Below are 17,463 nucleotides of genomic sequence, written 5' to 3'. Positions count from 1 at the left end.
CATCCCACCAGGTATCATACACATTAAGAAGGCTCACCCACGCACAGAATCTCTTTGCCAAGGGAAATACTCCCTCAACAGGGACAATCCCTCCCTTAAGGAGCTTGAGACTCAAAGAGACCAATAATTGGACTCGTAACTCTTGGTACAGTGTTGATACAGCCCACAGGACCAACAGCAGGCGAGCATTCTGCGGGTGATTTATCGTCTACTTTTGAAGCAACTGGGATGAGTTGGTCAGCAGGACTACTTCATGTACTAGTCATCCCCTTTGCTGTACCCTCCTGAACTGCTGTTTGGGGCGCAGAGTTGGGTCCTCACTGCTGAAAAATAATTATTTTTTAAAATAATTGCCCTTAATGAGACATCACCTTGGTACTAATGGTGACCTGCTCCCTGTAACCCACCTGAGCAATTTCTACGTTTGGCAAAATCCTCCCTTCTGCTTTTCTGTCCTGTGCCATTGCCCTGCAACGGTGAGGGGGTGATTCATCTAGACTTCCCTCAACCGTCCTGCTTTCAACCGCAGATCAAACGTCACAAACCCTCTGAAGATGCTATTCCTCCTTCATCCCTTTTACACAGTAAGCCATCTCCCAAATCCTCACTCCTCCACGCCTCTAAGCCCCAAACACCTCTCTGCCATTACACCCTGCCCTGCCCCATGCAGAGCATCCTCCACGTCCACCTTCCCCTGGTGTCCCAACCAGGCTGGGTCTGTGGCCCAGGCTAAGGACAGACCTCCAGAGAATTGCTCTGTACTTCACCAACGCACATCACAGTGGGACACAATAAGGGGCCGATGCTAAAATAGATAATTTTAAAAAATAACAACCTACGTCCCAGTTTCTGTGGGTTTGCCTCTTTGCAGTCCTCCAAGCATCCAGCCCAGGACACACTGTCACTTTCCCGCCTGAGACAACAAGGACACGAACACCCGTCCCACCCATGGTCATCCCTCAAGTGATTAAGACTGGATTGCGCTGCAGGGGGTTGTGGTTTGACACAAAGCTACTGACGACCGTCATCAGCAACACAGATATCTCCATGAGCAAGACTGAGTGGATGAGAAAGTTTGAGGGAAACAAGCATCGCAGATGACTTCCCGGTGCTTAAACCAGAGTATGCCCAGCACTATATATCCTGAAGACAGACAGACAGAACGATGGACAACATCGCCAAGAAATAGTACATGGGCTTTGGTCCTGTCTCACTGCACAGAAGATGAGGAGGCGTTGCCATGACTCACAGGGAGACAGACAGAGTTTCGAGAAGTTTCCAACCCTGGGAAACCTGTTGGGGGAAAAACGCTAACTAAAGCTGATGTTCTTGAATGTTGACATGACCTCCATGCAGATTTGCTTGAGCTCCTAAGCCTTGAAGTGAAGAATGATATTTATCATCTATGCTATTATAGTCGGCAACAAGAATTTAGAAGCAAGAATGAAGCACAGAGAAGCATCAGTGTATCCTGCTTTGAATTCCCGGCTCAGGCTCAGCCCTACCTCTCTGAAGTCAGTGGAAATATTTGCACTGACTCTAGCAGGAAAGGAGAAGCGCCGCTGTATTTCAAATTCCCAGCACAATCCTGGACCAGCTTACACTATTACCACCTGCAATAGCATTCACAGACTCACACCCCTTTGTGCTGGGCGCTGAACAGTTGCCACAGCTGAAACCATCTGCAGGCCTGAAGGTCTCCTGATGGGGTCTGTCACGGACACGGACACATGGTGTTTGTGGAGGAAGGAGGTGGTGGCAAATGCTTTGTCCCGTTGCAAGCACACACGTTACCTTACACTGAGCAGAAGTCTCGAAGGTAATGGTAAAAAACTGCCTTGCCAAGTCCAAAGTGAGCATGTTTCTGCTTAGTCTAAATCCTGTAGTTTCTGTGTTCGTAGTATAGTTTGTCAATTTGGGCATCTCCCAACCCCACGCTCGCAGCGGGGGCACAAGGTATGCTATGGCAACAACAGGGAAATTTCAAGCTGGTAAATATATTCACAAAATGCCATCTGGGAATAGTTTCTTTCCTCCCACAGTCCTGACAAAGACCTGCCTGACAAGCAAAGCAGTCAGAGCCTTTCTCAGGGTATTTTGCATCATCTGAGCTACAGAAAGTGTCGGAGGGACCCCTCTAACCCCCAGAAAATGCTGGGAACTTCTGCTTGGCTTCAGCTTTGCTCACTGTGAGCTGAACTACATCATGTCTGGAAGGGAACGCAGCCCCGAGGAGTGACCGTGCTCGTCTGACGCCCACAGCTCGTTACGCTGCAGCAACTCAGCATCTGAGCTCAGGCTCCTGGTATTTGGCGACAGTTTGGGGTAAGGCCGGGGCAAATCCTGACAATCACAAAAAGTGCAGTGCTGCAGATGGCAGAGGGAACCTCAGATAAAACCAGATTGCAGGATAACAGAGAAGTCACGCATCAACGATGGAGGAGATCCTGGAGACCAAAACCCAAGGGCTTCCCAAGGCACCCACAGACCTGCACTTCCCACTGCAGAACAGTTCAGATTCCTTCCATTCATTGTGTATTAGGCTTAAGTCAGTTAGAATCATAAAATCATAGAACGTTCTAGGTTGGAAGGGACCTTTCAGATCATCGAGTCCAACCATCAACCCAACACTGACAAACCCACCACTAACCCATGTCCCTCAGCACCACGTCTGCCCAACTTTTAAATCCCTCCAGGGATGTGTCCCAGCCAGGCTCAGTGCTGCCGACAAGGGACAAGCCACAGGCTGCCCTGTTTTATAGGACACCCTTGCCTGTCCTGGGGGCAGAGCACCGTTGCTGGAAGAACCCAGCTGCTCCAGGTGATTTTGCCTGTGCACGCAGCTCTGCACCATGAAGTGATTCTTGGTTTTCTCCCCACCACACCAAAACATTCACCTCCTGGACAGGCTCCTTGAGGCCCAGGAGAGAAAAGCGGCTGAGCTGCCCGGCTCGAAGGGTCGTCATCAGTGGGAGGCCAGTCACTAGTGTGACTAGTGAGTCAATACTGGGACCAGTACTGTTTAATTTCTTCATTATTGACCCAGCTGATGGGGCAGAGTGCACCCTCAGCAAGTCTGCAGATGGAACAAAACCAGGGGTGGCTGACCATGCCCCTTAATTCTCCTCCAGCCTCCTGCTGTTTTCATTTCAGGAGGGGTCCAGTCTGCTTTAGGCAGCCCTCAGCAATCCCTCTTCAAGACTCTCCCAATTTCCTTTCGAACTCAAGTAAATAATTTGAATCCACAGCAACCTTCAGCAAGGAGTTCCTCTGATCCTCTGATCCACATGGACACCATCAGACCATGGCAAGTTCTTGTCCCCTCCCTCCTTGCCACCAGCCAGAGAGTGTCACAGCTTTCTACAAGGATGTTGACCAAAGGGTAAGGAAACGCACACAGCCCGAGGCTCCCCACAGTCACAGACAAAGGGATCTCTGCTCTATCCACCACCTCTGTACCCCATGATGGTCCTATGGGCAGCTGGAAGCTCCCTGCTGCCATGGACAAAGGGAGCATCACACCACCCACCATCTCTGTATCCCACCACCACCCATCTCCATGTGAAATTCATCACAGAATCAAAAAAATTCTCAAAATAAAGTTTCTGATTATGAATCCCTTGGCTGGTTCTTTTGGCTTGGGCTGGTTTTGGGAAACTTTGGGGGATTTTTCTTATTGTCCTTGTTTCCTTGTATTCTTTCTTTCTTTCTTTCTTTCTTTCTTTCTTTCTTTCTTTCTTTCTTTCTTTCTTTCTATCTATCTAAATATGATATATGCACATACAAATATACATATATAAAAGGTACCTATGTATAAAGGGGGGAGCTGCATGGAGGCACCCTGGGGTGGGGGGTAGAAGACATAGAAGGCACAAGGGTTGGGTGTCTTCACTTTACAGAATGCAAAAGTTTCACAGAGCAGGGCAAAAGTGTGGAATTTTCTGAAAACACACTTTTTGTAATTTTTTTTTTATTTACAGCCAGTGCCCCAAAGCTGCCTTCACCCCCATTTTTGCACTCTGACATCTTTTCAGAGACAGGAAAGCCTACTTGTGTACAGTCCCATGGGGCTCACACCCCGTGAAGAGCAAAGAAATCAGCTGTGACTCCCTGGGTGAGACCCGTGGGGTTTGCTCTGGCTGATTAAATACGTCGTTCCAGCTCTTTGCCCGGTGCTGCCTGCAGCACTGTGCACAGCCAGGGCTGGTCCCAGTCCCCAGCCCTGTCCTCTGCTGTCTCCGGGGGTAAGTACAGGGTGGGCTGCCTGAAGATGACAGGATTGAGATGTTCTCCCCCTGCAAGGACAATTTGTTTGAGGGCTTGCGTTAAAACAAGAATTTACAGAAGTCTCTGGCAAAAACAACAAACCAGCATATTAGAAAAGTGCTAAGATGGCAAATTGCTCTGTTAAATATTAATTTCCATCTGATATATACGACGGGCTTGATACAGAGGGGGCCTACAAGAAAGCTGGGGAGGGACTCTGGATGAGGGAGGGGAGCCATGGGACGAGGGGGAAGGGGTTTCCACTGCAAGAGGGGAGATTGAGCTGAGATCTCGGGCAGAAATTCTTGGCTGTGAGGGCGGTGAGCCCCTGGCCCAGGTTGCCCAGAGAAGCTGTGGCTGCCCCATCCCTGGAGGGGTTCAAGGCCAGGTTGGCCGGGGCTTGGAGCAAGCTGGGCTGGTGGGAGGTGTCCCTGCCCAGGGCAGGGGGTGGCACTGTGTGGCCTTTAAGGTCCCTTCCCACCCAAACCATTCTGTGATTCTATGATGCTGTGATATGAAAAGCCACCCTAAAAATTGACCTTGATCAATAATTAAAAAATTTCCTCATTCTCTCAAGTGCTACATAAATAGGACATATAAGTTTATTTCTATAATGACTTTGCTCCCCACAGGAGCAAAGGGGGTTCTTCAGTTCCTCAGCTATAGGTTCTGTACATCCTCCTTTACCTCTTTCACCATCCCAGTTCTTTTCTCCCAATGTCTTTCAGGCCTGACCCTTTAGCCATGTGAAAACTTGATTTTTTTTTCTTTTTTTTTTCTGATAGCAGATAGGAGTCTGAGGGCGCATGCGCGTGCAGACAAATTCTGGGACAAACCTCAACCAATTTGTGCTCCTCAGTTACGCAAAACGTATTCATTTCCAGCTGAACAGAGACATGCACTTTTTCCCTGACCCGCTGCGGCAAGCGGCGAGGACGCGCTGCTGTGACCGCGGCTCAGCTGGTGCTTTTAAGATGCACTAAATTCAACCGTGTTTTGCAGAGAAACCCGTTTGGAATGTTTCTCTGGAAATCTCCCCCGCGTACCCCAGCCCCCTGTTGCTGAGTGTCGCAGCTGACGGCTCGTGCTCCCGGGGTGGTGAGGCTGCCCAGCAAAGCAGGCGGCTTCCAGAGTGCTTAAATGGAGACCTGGTGTTTGCTGTTGGGTTTTCTAATGGTCTCAAGCAGACGAACCACCACTTCAGGTGCTCGGTCTTATTTGAGCCTCCAAATTTCTTCCTTTCCATTTAACCTTTTTGGCAGCTGTAAAGGACAAATCTATTTTCCTTCCGTCAGGGTTAGTTTGGTTAATTGACCTGCAGGTTTAGCTGATAAAGCTCCCTAAAACGTTACACATTTTGCCATACTTAAACAGAAAGGGAAGAAATCAATACAGAATCACATATAATGGGGCTATTTCTCACCTCAGAGTGAGACGTTATCTCTTGTGGTCTGACCACACTCAGCTCGGCACAAACATTGACCTTTCTCTGCCTTTGTCTCTCACCCTCTCCGTCCCTACTTCCCTCTCCCATCCAGGTGCTTCAGCCTTGGTGGCACCAGCACGGCCAGTGCTGCTCCTCTTGCTGTTCCCAGGGCTGGTTTCCAGGTCTCCATCCCACTTTTCCTCCTCACCCAGGCAGGAGCACCCTGTCCCCAAGCTCTTGTCCTGCCTGTGAGACTGAGAAGCTTTCAGGCACCTCCCAAAGGGCTGAGCACCAAATGTCCCAAAAATTTGGGTAATTAAATGTTGGGGTCTACAACTAGGGGGGACTAAATGGTGCACTGCTCTTTCCTCGTTCTCTGCTGCTATGTACAGCCCAGAGAGTGACCCCGGGACTGGTCCACTGTGGCTTTTCATAGAATCATAGAATCACAGAATGGTTAGAGTTGGAAGGCACCTTAAAGATCATCTCATTCCACCCCCCTGCCCTGGGCAGGGACACCTCCCACTAGACCAGGTCGCTCCAAGCCCCGGCCAACCTGACCTTGAACCCCTCCAGGGATGGGGCAGCCACAGCTTCTCTGGGCAACCTGGGCCAGGGGCTCACCGCCCTCACAGCCAAGAATTTCTGCCCGAGATCTCAGCTCAATCTCCCCTCTTGCAGTGGAAAACCCTTCCCCCCTCGTCCTATCATCATCATTCCTTGGTTGATGTGATGGATATGCATGAGGGCAGCTATGTACAGGGGTTTCTTAGCTCTCAAGAGCTACCGTTGTATCTGGGTTGTGTGGGGTCTTATAGCAGGGCTTTTATTACAAGACACTATTATTTCCAGACCCTCGGACCATCAGTGTGTGAGATGTCATCTTCCAATAGGACTGGGTCCAGTCCCCTGACCTTCATCCTCACCGGCATTCCTGGTCTGCTGATGAGCAGCTATTGGATGGCGTTGCCTCTCTGCTGCCTGTACCTCCTCATGCTCCTGGGGAACTGTACCTTGCTCTGGATGATAAAGACAGACCACAGCCTCCATACACCGATGTACTATTTCCTCTCCATGCTGTCCTTGGCAGACCTGGGCTTGTCTCTCTCCACCCTGCCCACCATGCTGGCCATTTTCTGGTTCGAGTCCACCTCCCTCTGTTTTGAGGCGTGCATCGTCCAGATGTACTTCATCCATTCCTTCTCTGCCATCGAGTCTGGGGTGCTGGTGGCCATGGCTTTTGACCGCTTTGTTGCTATTTGCTACCCTTTGCACTACAACTCTGTCCTGACGAGCTCCCTGATAATGAAGGCAGGGGGAGTGATCTTCATGCGGGGCATCTGTGTGGTGCTACCCGTTGTTGTCCTTATTAAGAAGATGCCTTTTTGCAGGTCCCATGTCCTGTCTCACTCCTTCTGCCTGCACCAGGACATGTTGAGGCTGGTTTGTGGGGATGTCAAGGTTAACAGCTTGTACGGGCTGACCGCGGTGATACTCACCAAGGGGCTGGACTCCCTGACCATCCTCCTGTCTTACACGATGATCATCAGGACTATCTTGAACATCGTATCCCAGGAAACACAAGTCAAAGCCTTTAGCACATGCATCTCCCACCTCTGTGCCATCCTGATCTTTTACATCCCGCTCATTGGCTTGTCCATCATCCACAGGTTTGGGAAGCACCTGCCCCCCCTCACTCACACACTCCTGGCTGATGCCTACCTCCTGGTGCCCCCTGTCCTGAACCCGCTGGTGTACAGCTGGAAAACCAAGCAGATCCGCAGGCGGATCCTCATCCTGCTCTGCCGGAAAGTGCCCCAGCAGCAGGTCTAGTCCCAGAGTGGCAGTGCCCCAGAGCCAGCCTCCTCCTTCCTTTCCTCTCCAGACTGGTTGCTTATGGGCAATGTCGTCTCCTGGGGAAAATCACTCATGCTCCTTCAATTTCCAGGAGAAACGTGTCACCTCTTCTGCAATACAGCGTTTTTACTCTCCATGGAGGGATAGATTATGGCAATTCACATTATTCCACCTCTCAATTTGGGTTGCGCCAGTTCTCAGAAAGTCTGCAAGAGGGCAGAGCTGGTGTGGCCGTGTGATTAAGTTGTCCTCCCTGCAGGTGGGGAGAGACAAGGCTGCTGAGAGCGGGCTTTCGTCAAGGGTTTCACTGCTAACAGCAGTTTTGGTCTCTGATGAAGTGCAAACAGTGTTGCCAGACTTGTGCTTTTAATTACAATATCCCTATATTGGTCCATTATATGGAGCTGTCAGTCCCCAGAGTTATGTGACCACATCACGCTCCTCCACTTTCATTGTACAAATATTATGATTCACATCTTTATAGGTATGGAGACAGGAACTAACGGCTTGTGGACTGTAACCTAAGGACACAAACCCAGAAAACTGAGCGCAGTCTCAGGGTCTGCAAGGGGAGTGTATGGTTTTTACTGTCTCATGATACCATCTGCTCTGCCTCTAACTGATGGGAACATCACAAAAATCTTTCCCCACCTCCCAGGTTTGGATTCAAGCGAGGGTAGGTCAGTCTGGCACGGAGGTATAGGGTGCAATGGGCATGCAACGCAATCCAAACATATCCTGCGACACTATTTCTGTGTTGCCCCGTTTCCTTAGGGACACATGCGATGTATAAGTGACATTCTGCATACTGGGGCTGGCTGAGCTGCCCCTTCCAGAGCATCAGGCTGTCATTAGAGGAGCCTCCACCCCGTCTCAAGGCAATCTACCTCCCAAGTAACCACCCTTGTCATTGCCTAAAATAATCCTCCCTGCAAGCCAAATCCCTGTCGCTGTCATGTCTGCAGGGTCATTTGCTCCTTTCTGACCCCAAATCAGTGCCCTCAGTCTTCCTCATGGGCTGGTCTCCTCCTCTGGGCTGTCTCAGCCCACCCAGCCTTCGCCTCATCCCAGCAGCTGAATGCTCAAGGAAGAGGGAGCAGGGTGAAAAGGAGGAGAAAGAGAAACCACGACCGTGCAGGTGAAGGGGCAGCAGCCCCCCGTCTCATGGGAGAGAGTGTGCTGCAGTGATGCTGCGACCAGCGTTTGTGCTGGGGAGGGATGAAGGCAGAGGAAACCCCCGATTTCAGAGCAGGCACTTGGCAGGGTGGGTGTCCAGCCATGCAAAGAAGAGCCACAAGGTGAGGACCGGGACTGGACCTCGGGATGCCCTACCCGTTTGTTAGCAGGTCCAGCAAACTGGGAGATGCTGCGGGCTGCAGGGATGTGCTGGAGAGCTTTGGTAGGGAGAAAAAAATTGGTGTTTCTCTTTAGATTTTTATTTGCTTCCCACCTTCCCCCTGCCACCCTCTTCTACAGCTCCAAAAGCTGCTTTGGAAAATGTACTAAGAGCTTCTCCCGGCTTTCCTAGGTGCTGCTGTGGAGAATCCAAATGGTCAGTGTGTGAAACGGAGTTAGGTGCATTTATTTTTTTGGCAAGCATGAGAGTTATGGGAAAATTGTGTCTGGGTTTTTTTTTTTTCAGCAAGGGTGAATGTGCAGACTCTGGGAAGCTGCCAGAAGTGTCCCCTGTATTTTTCCAAGGGTCTGTAAAGTAGAAGTCTGCAGACAGGGAATTTGTGCACATCCTGCTGAAATTGTGAATCGGCTCCGATCTGCCAACGAGAGGTCAGAACCGGGGACCTAACAACAGGGACCTGAGCGTTCAGCGGTGTCACGCTGTGCAATAACCACAGGCACGTTGTTGGGCGAGCACCTGAAGGAGCCGTTTCTCTCGTGCTTGAACATTTTGCTAAACCCAGTGCGTCAGACTGGGCAAGCCTTGGGAAGAGCCAACATTGCTGTCGTCAGCTGGGGGACAACAGAAAGCAGCTCCCTGAGGTCAACCTCCCTTGGAGGTGAACGCACCTGGTGCATGTCACCTGCCCACAAATTGGCTGTTTTGAACCAGTTGCCTCACAGGTGAAAGCCACCGCTGGGTTAAAACACAAGAATTTCACACATTTCAGCCAGGCAGTGCCAATTGGCACCGCGGCTCTGAGCCACCCAGCACCAAACAGCCCATGCATCTCCTTCCACGGACAATCAAGATGTGACCGTTGGTCCATCTGGTGCTCACGGGGCTTCCCAGCCCTCCTGGAGGCGGTCTTTCACCCAAGAACAGGGCGCAGCTAATGCATTGCAGTCCTGAAAGGCCTGTGTGATGCTGCGTAATGAGATTCGTAGTAATTTTAGTTTGCACTTATCCTAAAAACTTCTCACCCCCTTTACAGAGTAACATGGCCGGGTACCTCGCTGCCTGGTGATTTATGTTTCCGACGTGAACTGTGCTGCACTGAGGCTCGCAGGTGTTCTCTGTACCCGCAGCTCCCCCTGAACCCGGCTGCTCTCCAGCTCTCTCTGAGTCACAGCGATTTGCCGGCTTCATTTAATAATTGACAGGACCACGCGTCTTCCTAACGTTTGCTGTTTGCTTTTCTATGTTTGACTTTCCGTTGATGGCGCCAAAAGCAGTAATGTACATACCAATTTTTCTACAAGTGCTTTCCACCTGTCCATCCCTTTCCCTTATCCGCATTTGCTCAGCCCTGTACCTACATACTACATTTGCTGCCACAAAATTCCCTGTTGCCAGCAAACAGTTGTCAACTTGTCCTTCACACCAGCACCTTCACAGCCTGGTAAGTGCAGTAATTCTGATGATGCTACACAGGGATGCGAAAATAAAGGATGTCCAGACACTGCCTCACTTGCTTCTTATTCTAGTTAACATTTGTGTTTTGTACCAATCTCATATTTCCTGCTGAAATAGCCAACCATGCTCAGGCCTTGCAACGGATTTAGCTGGTTTTTTATTAACAGATTTCACAGGAGTTTTCTTCCAAGAAAGGGGGAAGGCTGGCTGCAGCAGCACAGCTTTCTTACTGGTAAAACCTCATCTGCTCTGCAGACATAAAAACCGGGCCCTAGCTATGAAGTTAAAGGAGTCTACAGAACTGGGTCAGATCTGGGATACTCTGCTGCATACCACTGAGATATTTGAGGGGTTTTTCTTTTTATTATTTTTGGTAGGAACCACACAATTCCTCTGCTTATACATCTTGGGATTTCACCATTATGAGGTCCTGTTAAGTTCCAGGGAACTTTGTAGTAAATCAACATGAATGAGCTGATCCTGAGAAGGATTACATGTTCATTGTGAAAGTTTGTTTTATCTTTGGAATTGGACATGGACTAATGTTTTGACCTAGTTTAAGACCACAAAATCCTCTGTTTATGCCTCCATATCCATATGTTTGCACATGGCCAGACAGAGCAGCTCCAAGTAAACAATTTTCATACATTAATCTCAACCTTGAGAATGAAGTAGATCATGGTTGAGGCCAAAATTAATTGGATGTTTTAAGTACACCAACTGGGCCTCCATAAAAGGGCATAACGGTTTTCAAAGTGCTGAGAAATAACTCCAAAAATCCAGCTTCTGAGTTTCCCTAGATTCAGCTCTGCATTCAGTGTCCCAAGTTTGGGACTAGATGTGGGCCAGGGGTCCAAGCTCCCATGACAGTCAGAGGTGGCAGGTCCATGCAGTCCGTGGAGCCGTGGAGCACATTTGCTCTAAGGTGAGCTGAGATGCTCTGCAGGTTCAGACAAGGAAACTTCAAACTAAATCCCACCCCCAAAACCACATCCTGGGTAATGAGCCCTCCATCTTAAATATCACCTGGTAGGTGTGACACCCTGGAGGTGTTTATAGCTCTGTAGGTCATGCATGAATAAACCCCACAAGTGTCCTTCAAGAAGCTCAAGGTGGGTTATGTTGGGTGGGTTTCAGGATTTGCAGGATAATCCTAGTCTCCAGCTGTAGGAGAAAATGAGACGTGGTGGCTGCTGAGGCTGACCTCACTGGATCACACAGGGACCGGGTCAACCCATGCCTGGGAGCTGCTGCCCACTCTCACCAGGGCTTGACTCTTCCACGTCCTCCTCCTCCTCTTCCTCTTCCTCCTTCTCCTTCTCCTCCTCTTTCTCCTCTTCCTCTTGGCACCTCGGTTAAGCGTGGTGAGTCTTGTGGCTCTTGGCACCACCGTTGTGTCTCTTCTTGCAGAGGGGGGCAGTTTATCCAGCCTCATTTAGAAACCCGTGAACCCACTTCAGTGTGAGGGATGGACCAGATGACCTCTTCAAGTCCCTTTTGACCAAACTGTTTATGATTTCTAGGATTAGCACAGAACAGACAACATAAAACTGTAGCATCGTGGCTCTGATGGTCCTCAGGGCACTTGGTTAGGTATTCATCTCTGCTTCTATTGCAGGGTACTGCATTACTGACTCCGGGAATTTCCAGACGGCATTCAGAAACTATTGCCCAGCAACAGCAGCATCTTTAATCATCAGACATCCACCCTGATGGACGTCAGCGACATTTCTGTCCAGCCTCTGTGCTCTAGTCTTAGGCTCGCTAGAAACTCTGCGTCCTCTGTACTGCAAAGGTGAAGAGAAGCACTCAGATAGATTTTGCGTTTTGTGCAAGTCCTCACAGATCCAGTCCTACCTTTTCTGATACTGCCAGTCACACTGAGCCTGATTTGGTCTAATTCCATGGAAATTCCCCACTGCACTCCCCACATCTTTTTCCTCAATGAGGTTAGGTTGGCTGTGTGTCCCTATCGCAGTGCTCTTCAGTGAATTAACCAGATTAATGACCTTGGAGAAATGTCTCATTCCTCCTAATCTTTTTAATCGACAAAGTAGGAGTGATGACTTTATACAGAGATACCTGCATTGTCCTCTCAGGCTCTGACTTTGTTAAATTCTCTTTTAAAACCCTGAGGGCAGTGAAGATGGTCTCTCTAGACATAAAGGCCAACAACCTGTGGGACCCGAGTATGGTACCTGTGGCTGGCCATTCAGTTCTTGTGGTGTCTCACCTTCTGACCCTTGTGATGGTGCTGGACATCCCAGGACAGGCATCTTAGAGCCCTGAAACCAGCACCTCTCCCATCAGTCTTCCCTGATTCCCCGCTTCCCCGTCTCCTGCAGGGACCAGGGAAGCACCTCCGTGTGCCCAGGGCGGCCAGCAGGAACACCGGCCAGCTCTGCAGGACATCTGCAAACCATTCTGTCCAAAAACCAGAATTTTGGTCACAAAATCTCTTCCCGAGGGGAAGTTGTTCTCGAAGGAAGTGGAAGATTTATGAGCACAAATTCTGATAGAAATTTTCCCTGCAATCCTTTGCATTGCATCTCTAGTTACTCTGGTATTTTTGCTTTGGCTGTCTGCTCTGCTCCCACCCCGTCTCTCCGAGAAACCATTTCAGATGTACAAACCAGCTGTGAAACAAACAAATAAAACATTGTGTGTGCCGGAGCGGCAACCAGATCCCGACTTCACTCAAAGTCAGAGCTACTCATCTGTCAATGATCAAATCCCCGTCATTCTCCCCCGGCTCCCTTTTGAAAGCAGAGTCATCTGATCACATTTTCTCAATTGCCAGATTGGATTTCAACACATTCCATGATCTCACAGTGATTTATTTTGAAGGAATCACTGCGGATTAGCAACGTAACCCTGTTACTGTCTCTCCTCACACCTCTGCTCCCATTTCCCTGCTGCTGTTCCTGAGATGCCCATTGCGATATCGTCTTAAAATCATGACGTAAATCCAACAGCTGCTCTGCTGTTTGAGATGGTGTTGACCCATCTCACCAGGCACAGCCTCCCCATCAACACAGGCGCCGACAGGCAGTAATAAAGGCTGGAGATGGGTGGTTGTGATCATTTAGCTCCCAAATGTGTATAATTTAGCAGGGACAATACTGTGGGGCAGCCCAGCGCTCTGGTCTGTAACACACAGACGTTACAGCAGACTGAAAAAGGTGAATGGAAACGTTTGGCCTTATCAGGATGAAACTGCTTCAACCTACAGAATATGAAATATGTCGGTGACATCAGAAGCCAAAGTCTTTTCAACCTTTTCAAAATGACATTCTGGAATTTCGGTCTCTTTAAACTTTGCCAAATGAGGTGAAGACAAATGTGAAATTCCTGCGGCACGATCGCACCGTGATCCGGCCACCTCGGTCCAGATGGGGCCAGGCAACCTGGAAACCCTTTGGATTAATTAATTGGCACCAGTCTTCTTTTTCCTTCTAAGAAGAAAACCCTCCCTCAGAGCAGACCATGGCAAGCACCTGGATCCATTTGACCCCATTTTAGACACTTGTGGATGCACCTAGAAGTGAAATGTGCTTTCCATCCACAATTTTTTTTGGTTGTTTTTGGCAAAACAGTGGTCTCTCTACAGCTAATGCTGTGTCCTCTCCTTCTGCTGGCCATTCCTGGCAGAGCTCTGCTGCAGATGGCCAGCAGAGGAGGAGGAAACCATGCTTGTAAGGAAGTCCCTAAAGAATGACGCTTGTCCACAAGCTGTGGCACGCACTGCTGAGTTTCGGGGACAGGCACCACTCTCTGAGATCACACACCGGCAGCGAGTTTCACAGCTTTGCCTGGACATTCCTTCCCCATCAGGGTAAATTTATTGCATCCCAGCTGTTATTTACAACCTTCAGACAATGTTATCCTGCTGCTGGAGGTTTGGGACATGCCGTACACGGTGCTGCTTTGAGTTTGTATTTTAGTAAATTATATGCAGGTCGTGTTGACCTGCGTTCACCTCTCAGTTGCTTCTGAATCGCCTCTATCTACCAGCTTTGCTTAATACAGGGAGATGAAATACAGGGCTTTGCAATGTTTGCAGATTTCTCTGGGTTTGTTTGATTTTCCACCCAGCACACTAAAAGCAGAGAGTCTGCTGCCTTTGTGATAGCACTCCCTGTCCTTTCTGCATTTTCTGAATCCCTCCGTTGTATTATTTGCCTGATGTACCAAGTCAAGCGTTAAATATGTCAATGTTTGCCCGTATAAGAGCTCGTTCACTTCTGCAGGATGGAGCGCTGGTGACCGAGGATCTCCTGCGTGTCACTCATGGCAGCACAGGAAATTGATTGACACCACTTCACCCAGGGTTTTTTTTGTGATGATTTCAATTAAAGACACTATTTTTCTGCTGAAACAGTCCAGGTGGCTTGGCCTCTGAAGGAGTTGTAGTTGTACAGGCTTAAAAGTGCTCCATACAGGTTTAACTGCTGTGCTCCCTGTAGAAGACCCTGCTGCAGAGGCATTATTTGCCTCTATAATTTTTTCCAAGCTCTGTGCTGAGGTCACTCCGTTGTTCATAAGATGATGAAGTTTCAGCGGGCCAGCTTTAGGATGGATAATAGAGCTGGAGGCTGTGGTGCTCTAGCAGAATACTAACTTGTATTAGCAACCCCTGAATGAGGGTTTTCACTTGAGCAGCAAGGTGATCATAGAATCACAGAATCACCCAGGTTGGAAGGGACCTTTCAGATCATTGAGTCCAACCATCAACCCAACACTGACCAAAACCATCACTAAACCCTCTCTTTAAGCACTATGTCTACCTGTCTTTCAAATATCTCCAGGGATGGCAACTCCGTCACTTCCCTGGGCAGCCTGTTGCAGCTGTACTACAGAACTTCTAAGAGTTTGGGGCAGGGGGCGTTTACTGACAGCTACAGCACGGTGCTTTCCTGGCAGGGCACGCAGCACAGGGCCAGAGCCAGTGGAGGGTTCTGCAGTTTTGGAAGTTGCCCAGAAACCCTGCACAGAAATACCTGAACAGAGCCACATTTGGGCTTCACCTTCTCTTGCTCCTGCCTTCACAGTTCAGACTACAAAAAGTCTTGCTGCCAGCTTAGGTATCTCAAACACAGAGTGCAGACGTTGACACCAGGCACAACAGCGAGGGCATGAGCAGAAGGGAGGGACCTCCTGTCCCCTTTCAACACCATTTAAACTTCCAGGATTGAAGTGGTGACCTTTGCAGAGGCTTGTGTAGATGAAGTGTCTGCAGCCAACCCTGTTTCCAGGTCCAGATCCTGATCCAGGGGACTCGTCTATCCTCCCCTCTCCCATGCACATGTACAGCTGCCCCTGACCTGAGTCCTGCCCCGGGTAAGTCCCTCATGCACTTACTGCAACTCCAAACTGGAGCCAACCAAAGCCTCCCTTCTCCATCCTCCCTTCTCCATCCTTCCCCAGGACTTAGGGACATGGTTTAGTGGTGAACTTGGTAGTGTTGGGTGAACAGTTGGACTCGATGATCTTAAGGGTCTTTTCCAACCTAGATGATTCTATGATTCTATGGCCAGCCCCATGGCATGCTTCTCCAGCATCTACCCACACCTTTCAGGCCAGGAATGTAGTCCCAACCCCCCCAGTTCCACCACTTCAACCCTCAACACACACACAGAGCAGGGACCAGCAATGACTGCCAGCTGCAAGGGACTGCTGGATCTTAGGTATCTAGGATCTTAGGTATCACACCTGCCCTGGGTGGTTAGCTCATCCCTGGAGTTCAGCAGGAGAGGGATTCCCCCTAACACTAAGGCCCAAGGGAAGTCCCAAAGCAGGAGAGCTACCCGGGGGTTATACAGTCCTTTGGGGAATCCGTCATTAGAGCAGTTGGTCTGTGTCCAGGTCTTGCCGAGTTCTTTTCCTCGGTGCTATTTTTGAGCCTCAGTAGATGGCTGACTTGGAAAGACATTGCGTCACGGCTGGTGACGTTGGAGCTGCTGGTGCCAACGCAGTCAGCTGCTCCTTTGGTGGCAAGCGGGAGGGACAGCCTGCCAAGGAGAAGACATCCCTTCTGGGCTGCAATCTCTCCTTCCAGGCAGCTGGGATATTTTTGTCGAGCTCAACACAGCCACTGCAGCCAAAGAAAACCACATATGATCAAACAGTCTTTTTATTTTTGAAACTTTCCGAAGCAGAGAAGGATGGGTGACATGCATCCTTCCTCCCCTGCCCTGGATCTGCAAAGTCTGGAGCAACCTTGAAGGACACTGATGGGCTGGTGGGAGGTGAAACCTCCACAGCAGCAGCCTTTGAGTCTCACCTTTCAGTTCAGACCTTTGTGTGGACATGCAGGTGGTGGAATCCCTCACTAGCAGAAAAGACAGAAGCCAGAATTGGTGAAAATGTGGTGATTTCGGGTAGCAATGGTGCTCCTGTTCTCCTGGATCTTCCCAAACCCTTTCCTATTCATTATTTGCGCATCGGCAATCAGCGTTACCTTCCTAATTATTTTGAGCACGCTCGTTTTGAACAGAGTCTTGTAAATGTTTTTACATGGGAGGACCAAGCCCCCACCTTTCCCTTCCCTCCTCGCCATCCCTTCTCACACTCCTATCAGTACTCATACGCTGAACTCTGTACAGTAAATATGATTAGGACTGGCTTAGGCTGAAATTATAAACATTTCCAGCAAACAGACTGATGTGTGCCAAGCGGTGGCTGTGTTCCCCTTCAGCTGTTGTTCTGGGAAAACAAGGGTTTTTTTGAGATGGGAAAATAGATGAACAGATCCTCATACCCCTCCTTATACACATGCAATACCCATGCTTCTGGGAAAAGGGATTAGGCAGAAAACCAGCAAGAGTGACTTGGTGGGAGCACAGTGTGCAAACATCGCTGCGGGAAGCTGGGTGCCTGGGGGTGAGCCTTGAAATGAAAATCAGAGGGAATTGTAAGATTTCGAGCATATCTGGTATGAGAAGAAATTATCTTACGGCACACAGTAGGTATGGGGGTGATTCAAGCAAGATCAGCATTGGGCATTTTATAGCGGCTGCTGGAAGCCTGAGTCCTTTTTCTCGTTCAGCCGCAGGTCTGCTGGGTAACCCTGAGCAGACATTTCCATCCCAGAGCCATCCCC

The 17,463-nt window shown here is 49.5% G+C and overlaps 2 protein-coding genes across 2 annotated transcripts in view; one reads left to right on the top strand and one right to left on the bottom strand.

The window, feature by feature from the left end:
• LOC141737638 (olfactory receptor 51E2-like) overlaps positions 1-17,463 on the bottom strand; it is a 109,148-nt gene that overhangs the window by 926 nt on the left and 90,759 nt on the right.
• LOC141737168 (olfactory receptor 51H1-like) lies at positions 6,569-7,525 on the top strand. Its single transcript, XM_074571812.1, has one exon. It carries the CDS (start codon positions 6,569-6,571, stop codon positions 7,523-7,525), a length of 957 nt encoding a protein of 318 aa, XP_074427913.1.

Source organism: Larus michahellis, chromosome 1, assembly GCF_964199755.1.
Source record: "Larus michahellis chromosome 1, bLarMic1.1, whole genome shotgun sequence".
In the NCBI taxonomy this organism is placed as follows: Eukaryota; Metazoa; Chordata; class Aves; order Charadriiformes; family Laridae; genus Larus; species Larus michahellis.
The sequence above is the reverse complement of the archived record's forward strand: the minus strand, read 5'-3'. Positions and strand labels throughout refer to the sequence as shown.

Bases quoted from the DNA above. Each gene is read 5' to 3' on its own strand.
- LOC141737168 (XM_074571812.1), top strand. From the start codon at position 6,569: ATGTCATCTTCCAATAGGACTGGGTCCAGTCCCCTGACCTTCATCCTC.